Source organism: Otolemur garnettii, unplaced genomic scaffold (genome assembly GCF_000181295.1).
Source record: "Otolemur garnettii isolate 467f Iridium unplaced genomic scaffold, OtoGar3 scaffold00038, whole genome shotgun sequence".
In the NCBI taxonomy this organism is placed as follows: domain Eukaryota; kingdom Metazoa; phylum Chordata; class Mammalia; order Primates; family Galagidae; genus Otolemur; species Otolemur garnettii.
Window position 1 is genome coordinate 14,764,669 of NW_003852433.1, and position 6,984 is coordinate 14,771,652.

The 6,984-nt window shown below is 46.0% G+C and overlaps 1 protein-coding gene across 2 annotated transcripts in view; it reads right to left on the bottom strand.

The window, feature by feature from the left end:
- OAS2 (2'-5'-oligoadenylate synthetase 2) overlaps positions 1–6,984 on the bottom strand; it is a 30,143-nt gene that overhangs the window by 16,276 nt on the left and 6,883 nt on the right. For both annotated transcript variants that reach the window (XM_023513310.1, XM_023513309.1), the window contains exons 3-5: positions 4,378–4,556; positions 2,692–2,927; positions 1,739–1,883 (exon numbers count right to left, since the gene is read on the bottom strand). In XM_023513310.1, the coding sequence (XP_023369078.1) occupies positions 1,739–1,883; positions 2,692–2,927; positions 4,378–4,556 (560 nt within the window). The remainder of the gene's footprint in view (positions 1–1,738; positions 1,884–2,691; positions 2,928–4,377; positions 4,557–6,984) is intronic.

Sequence of the window (6,984 nt, forward strand, 5' to 3'; positions counted from 1 at the left end):
TGGATATAAGTCCCCTGTCTGTGAAATGTGGAATTTGGGTGGCCCATTTGGCCTCAGGTGATACAGTTACGCCCACTGGGATTTGCGGGAAAGTGGGAAAGACTCAGTGGTCTCCCCTGAGAAGGTGCTTCTTGGGTCACCCTTCTTTGACACTCTGAGCATGCAGGGAATTCCACATTGACAGGTTTACTTTCCCTTTGGGGCCGGGAGGGGGGAAAGCCCTGCACCTGTCTCACAGCCGGTCCTTTAATGGGTCCTCCCATTTCTGCCCTACTCTCCTTTTGCCCCCTACACCTGCCTGGATGGTGGCGCCTGGAGACCATGCCCGGCATCTCCGGTCTGAAGGCTGCTCCTTCTCTCTGGCTCCCTCCCTCTCTCTCTCTCTCTCTCTCTCTCTTTCTCTTTCTTTCTTTCTTTCTTTCTTTCTTTCTTTCTTTCTTTCTTTCTTTCTTTCTTTCTACAGAGCCTCAAGCTGTCCCCCTAGGTAGAGTACCATGGCTTCACTGCTCACAGCAACCTCCAACTCCTGGGCTCAAGCGAGTCTCCTGCCTCAGCCTCCCAAGTAGCTGGGACCACAGGCGCCCACCACAACGCCCGGCTATTTTTTGGTTGCAGCCATTATTGTTGTTGGTGGGCCGAGGCTGGATTCGAACCCACCACCTTAGGTGTATGTGGCTGGTGCCTTAGCTGCTTGAGCCACAGGCGCCGAGCCTCCATTTCATTTCTTACCACCTGTTCACATTTCTCTTCTACAAAAATGTTTTTTCTCTTTCTTTCTTTCTCTCTTTCTCTCTTCCTTTCTTTTCCTTTCCTTCTCTCCTTCTCCCTTCCTTCCTTCCTTCTTTCTTTTTTTTTGAGAGAGTCTTACTATGTCACCCTCAGTAGAGTGCCACAGCATCATAGCTCCCAGCAACCTCAAACTCCTGGGCTCAAGTGATCCTCTTGCCTCAGCCTCCCCAGTAGCTGGGACTATAGGCACCCACCATAACGCCCAGCTTGTTTTTCTATCTTTAGTAGAGATGAGGTCTTGCTCTTGCTCAGGCTGATCTAAACTTTTAAGCTGAGGCACTCTATCGACCTTGGCCTCCCAGAATGCTAGGATTATAGGAATGAGCCACCATGCCCAGCCTTCTGCAAAAATTAATTGAAATCTCTCATCTGTGATCCCTTCTCTCTTTGTTCCCTTTTGCACTTCACAGTCATTGTCCCTAAAGAGAGTTCCAGCCTTTGGTGTTTGTGAATGGGACCTTATTTGGAAATAGGATCTTTACAGATATAATCAAGTTAAAAGGAGGTCTTCAGGGTGGGCCTGAATTCAATATGGCTGTTGTTTTTATAAGAAGTAGAGTGAGATGCTGCGTCAGACACATACACACAGGGAAGGTGATGGGAAGACACACAGAGTGGAAGCCAAGTGACAAAGGAGCAGAGATTGGGGTGAAGCAGCCACAAGCCAAGGACTGCCAGCAACCATCAGAAGCTGCAAGAGGCATGGAAGGATCCTTCCCAAGAGACTTCAGAGAGGGTGTGGCCTTGCCCACACTTTGGTTTTGGACCTCTAACATCTGGAACCATGAGAGAATAAATTACTGTTGTTTAAAGCCACCTTTTTTATGGCATTTTGTCCCAGCCAGTCACAGTGAGCTAACACAGGGTGTCTGGGGATAAGACTCAGCCTGGGTGTCAGGATGAGCCTCCCCACAATGTGGAACAGGCAGTAATTGGCAAACTCTCTCACCACAACGTTCCACGATGGCGCAGGTAACTTTTTATCCAGGGCCTGAGAAGTCAGCCAGCTCTGAGCTTCCTGTTTCAGCACCTGCCAGCACCTCTGATCTCCACTCACATCATTGGTTGGGTCGGTTGGATCTATGATTACTGGCCTGCGTAAAAAAACAGTTGAGCTGTTTGTAGAAGAAGGCAGTTTGGGGGAGAAAGGCCTCAAGTGGGAATCTGGTCACCTGGGCTTTTATTCCTGTGGCTCCTCCAAGCTGCTAAGGGGCTTTGTCTATGACAGCTAGCCACTCCAGCCCTGTGTTTTCTGATTTACAAAGATGTTCCATTAATAAAATAACAAAGTAGTCTCCTCTTGCTGACAACCCTTCTCCTCTCTTAGCTGCTTCCTTCTATAAGGGGAAGTATCTCCTCAGTGGTCTCATCTTTTTGAGACCACGTGTGACTATGGTTGGGAACATGCAAAGCATTGGCCAGACCTCCCCTCCTCCAGACAGAGTCCTCTGCCTTCCTACCCATAGCAGCAGCTGCCATTCTGCCCCTGCCTGCCTTTTTAAGCGACAGGGTCTTGCTCTGCTCCCCAGGCTAGAGTGTTGTGGTATCATCAAATCTCTATGCAGCCTCAACACCTGGGCAATCCTCTCACCTCAGCCTGCCCGGTAGCTGGGACTACAGGCACGCATCATCATGCCCAGCTAACTTTTAGACCTTTTGTAGAGATGGGGGTCTCACTATGTTGCTCAGGCTGGTCTCAAACTCCTGGCTTCAAGTGATCCTCCTGTCTCAGCCTCCCAAAGTGCTGGGATTACAGGTCCGAGCCACTGTGCCTGGCCAGTGGCTGCCATTCTTTTGGCACATCTCTGGCTGGACAGACCAGGTTTGAGACCTATTTTGAAGTGGTTCAGCCTGGCATACAGATAAAGAGGTACAGGGAAGTGGCTGTGGGGTGCTGGTCACCTCTCTGCTTGGATGTGGTCCAGCAAGATGTTCCTGACTATCTCATCCTCAAAGTTGTAGTTGACCGTCCAATAGATGCACAGCTGCTTCTGGCACTTGATCAGCTTCAGCACCGTTCTGATGCCTTCAGCTATATCAAAGTCTTCTGCTCCGCACCCCTGTTCCCAGGCATACACTGTAAGCAGCTCCAGAGTGTACAGAGGTAGTTTGGGTAAATAGTCCATTTTTTTCTCACACTGTGGCAAAAGAAAAGAGCAGCAGCTAATTTGAGGAGCACTACCTCCCATGTCAGGGGGTCTGAAATCAAGGAACTAGAAATCTTTACGAAGTCACTGTCCTCCTCCAGAATGTCAAAAATTCAGTGGACCCTAAATGCTGGCAAGGATGTGGAACTACTGGAACTCCTACTTTGCTGGTGGGAGTGTAATTTGGTACAGCCATTTTTGCAAACTATTTGGCAATATTTCCTATAGTTAAACAAACAACTAAATAAATGGCCCACGTCTATAGTCTACACGTTTATGCATACATGCATACATAACATTCATGTACAGTATAACCAGCAATTCTACTGCTGTGTATTTACCCAAGAGAAATGAGTGCTTAAATTCACAGAAAGATATGTGGGAGAACAGCCATAGAAACCTAATTCATAACAGCCCCAATGTGGAATTAACCCCAACACCCATCAGCAATAGAATGGATAAACGTGTGGTGTATTCATGCAACGAAATACTACAAAACAATGAAAAACTACTGCATGCAACAGCATGAATGAAGCTCTCAGACACAATATTGAGCAAAAAAAGGCAGACACAAAGTATGTACATTGGCTAGGGCGCCAGCCACAAACACTGGAGCTGGAGGGTTTGAATCCAGCCTGCCCACCAAACACCAATGATGACAAGTACAACCAAAAAAAAAAAAAAAAAAAAAAAAAATAGCGCCCCGCCGGGCGTTGTGGCGGGTGCCGGTAGTCCCAGCTACTCGGGAGGCTGAGGCAAGAGAATCACTTAGGCCCAAGAGCTGGACGCTGTTGTGAGCTGTGACACCATGGCACTCTACCCAGGGCGACAGCTTGAGACTCTGTCTCAAACAAAACAAAACAAAAAAACCCCAATAAAGTATATACATTCTCTTCCAGTTGTGTAATCTAAAAATAAGCAACACTAATTTGTGGTCATAGATGTTGGATTTGGGGTTTGTTTCAGGGAATACTGGGATACAATGGGCTTGAGGCACATTCTGGGGTGCAGGAAATGTTCCCTATTTTGACTTGGGTGTCACTAAGAAGGATGTAAAAAAGTGCATTGACCTGTATACTTAAGATTGCTGCACTTTACTGACTAAATTATCTCATTAGGCTCAGCGCCCATGCTCAGTGGTTAGGGTGCAGGCCACATACACCGGGGCTAGTGGGTTTGAACCCAGCCCGGGCCTGCTAAACAAGGACAACTATAACAACAACAAAAGAAAAATAGCCAGGCATTGTGGCGAGTGCCTGTAGTCCCAGCTACTTGAGAGGCTGAGGCAAAATAATCACTTAAGCCCAAGGGTTTGCAGTTGCTGTGAGCTGTGAAGCCACAGCACTCTTCTGAGGGTGACAAAGTGAGACTGTCTCAAAAAAAGATTATCCCAATAAAAAGGAAATGAATGATAACAACATATATACAGTTGGAAAATCACCTGTTGATGCCAATGCTTTACCAAGAGGATCAAATTCTTCAGCTGTCTGGGAAGGTTATTAAAAAACTTCTCCTGAAGTTCTGTAAAGCAGATCGCAAACTCCCCAGGTCTGGCTTCTGTCTTATCCAAGGATATTTTGAGATCTCGATAGATCCAGGGGTTGGGTTTCTCCAGGAAGCCTCATGTGAAAGAGAAACAAGACTTTTAGTATTTACGTAACCTCATCGAAGAGAGTCAGGGTTGCTCAACATGGAGTGATGGCTGTAAGTTGATAGCACACTGCCATTGCTTCGTGTATTTACACAGAAGGTAAGCAGGAAGGGTGGCTTGGCCCACTAGGTAATAAAATGTAGTCTACAGTGACTACCATGACCATGGCATGGCGTTGACTCATGACAAGATCAGCAGCACCAATAGAGGGATGAGAAATGCAACTTCAAACAAGGAAGGGGATACCCCAGAGAAAGGCTGGGGGTTCTGGAGAAATTGTTGGTGCTAGCACTATTGGCACACATCTGGAAGAAAATAAAGTTTATGTACCATATACAACATATTCTTTTTTTTTTTTTTTTTTTTTTTAATACAGTGACTATTCTATTTAGAAGGTCAGGGTCCTAGGACTTTAAGGAGGCAGGAGGTGACAGCAGGGCCCCGGAGGCTGGTTTAATCAGTGGGTTTCTATCCTTACTAGCTGAACTCCACTGTTTATAAATACGTTGGAAAATCAGCCAGGGCAAAGCAGCCTGCTTGTTCCTAAAAGATATTTACTGGCCCTTTTGGCACAGTTCAGGGCATTTAGCGTGGAGGGAGGTTGAACATCCCTTTCTTCTATGTGATGATAATAATATAGCTAATTTCACTCTCGGCTTGAGCCAAGAAAAAAAAAAAAAAGAAAATATGTATCTATAGCTAACATTTACTGAGTGTTCACTGACAATAAGCACTTAAACTAAGCCTTTGATGTGCAGTGAAACATACAACCCTCATAAAACTCTTATGTGGGGAGCGCAACTGCCACTTCTAATTTGAAACACCAGGAAGTCAAGTGAACAGTTACTTCCTGTCAAAGGCCCTAGGGACGCCCCGGTGGGGTACACAACAGTGGAAAGAGATGCAGGGTTTAATGAAGCCTGCCTGGCCTGGATGTGAAAAGTAGGCCAGATTAGTGAGGCTAACATTTATTAAAAAAAAAAAAAAAAAGGCAATTTGCAAATTCCCCTATAGGATATTTTTGTCAGAAAGCAACCCTTAGGTTTCAGGTTTCGTTGTAGAAAAGGATCTTAAGTGTGCAATGTGCATCTCTATCACCATCTAGTGGCGGTTTCTGGATACCACATGTGAAGAAGAGTTTACTTTTCCTCCTCATACCATCGTTGTATCACGGCGTGAACCCGGGAGAGGGCGCCCCTGGCCTCTTTGGACACGAAGAGAGTACCCAGGATTTCCTGCAAGAATTCAGAGCCACGTGTGTCTCCTTACCTTGACTGAGATCCTTGCTTGAAGCAGGCCCATACTTACAACCCTGAGCATCCCAATGGCCCTGACAGCTGATTGTTTCTAGTCTGATTGTACAGTTGGCAGGCATGGGTAAGGAGGGGACCTGGATGAGAGCTCAGGGTTGCCAACCTCCCAAACGGATGTGTTTTCCTCTGAACCTGGACACCTTTCTCTGCACGAGTCATCAGGATGTGCGTGTGTGCACCTTGTCAGATGATGGTCGCACTAAGTGTTCTTCAGGTTAACCCAGAGATTCCTTAGAGCTATATGAGTATGGCGGAAGGCACCCTGGCCACCCTAGCCTGAAACTTAGAAGACTTGGGTCAAAAAACAAAAACAAACAAACAAACAACTTGGGCATTGGCTCTAGTTTTGGGAGTAATTGGCTGTGTGGCCCTGGGCATGTTCCTTTCTTTTTGTTTTCCTGCTTGTTTAATGGGTTGAATTTCAGCTCTGGAATTTTTTAGCTTGTGATTATATGTGTACCTGTACTTGAAACTACGCTGAGTCTTATCCATCTATCCACCCCTACATCCAGGGACCCATCCATCTCTTCCACTTATCCACTCATTTCTACACATCCATCTGCATTTTCCTGCCATCATTTTTTTTTTTTATTTGAGATGGAGTCTTACTTTGTCACCTGTGGTAGAGCATTGTGGTGTTAGAACTCACAGCAACCTCAAACTCTTGGACTCAAGTGATCCTTTCGCCTCAGCCTCCTGCATAGCTGGGACTACGGGCATGCACCACAACATCTGGCTAGTTTTTTCTATTTTTAGTAGAGATGGGGTCTCTTTCTTGCTCAGGCTGGTCTTGATCTCCTGAGCTCAGGCCCCACCTCAGCCTTCCAGAGTGCTAGAGCCTCCACACCTGGCCCATCCATTTTTCCATCATAATCCAACCATCCATCCAACAACTATTATTGATAATGAATATTGTGCTAGAGACACTCTAGCTTAGAGCTTACAGTCTAGGAGTGGATAAAAATGAACACATTTTATCCAGAAAGCACAAATCACTATTGGAACATGTAGGAGGTAGATCTAACCCAGATCTACCAGAGGGCTTGAATACAGTTATAACAAAAAAAAAAAAAAAAAAAAAAAA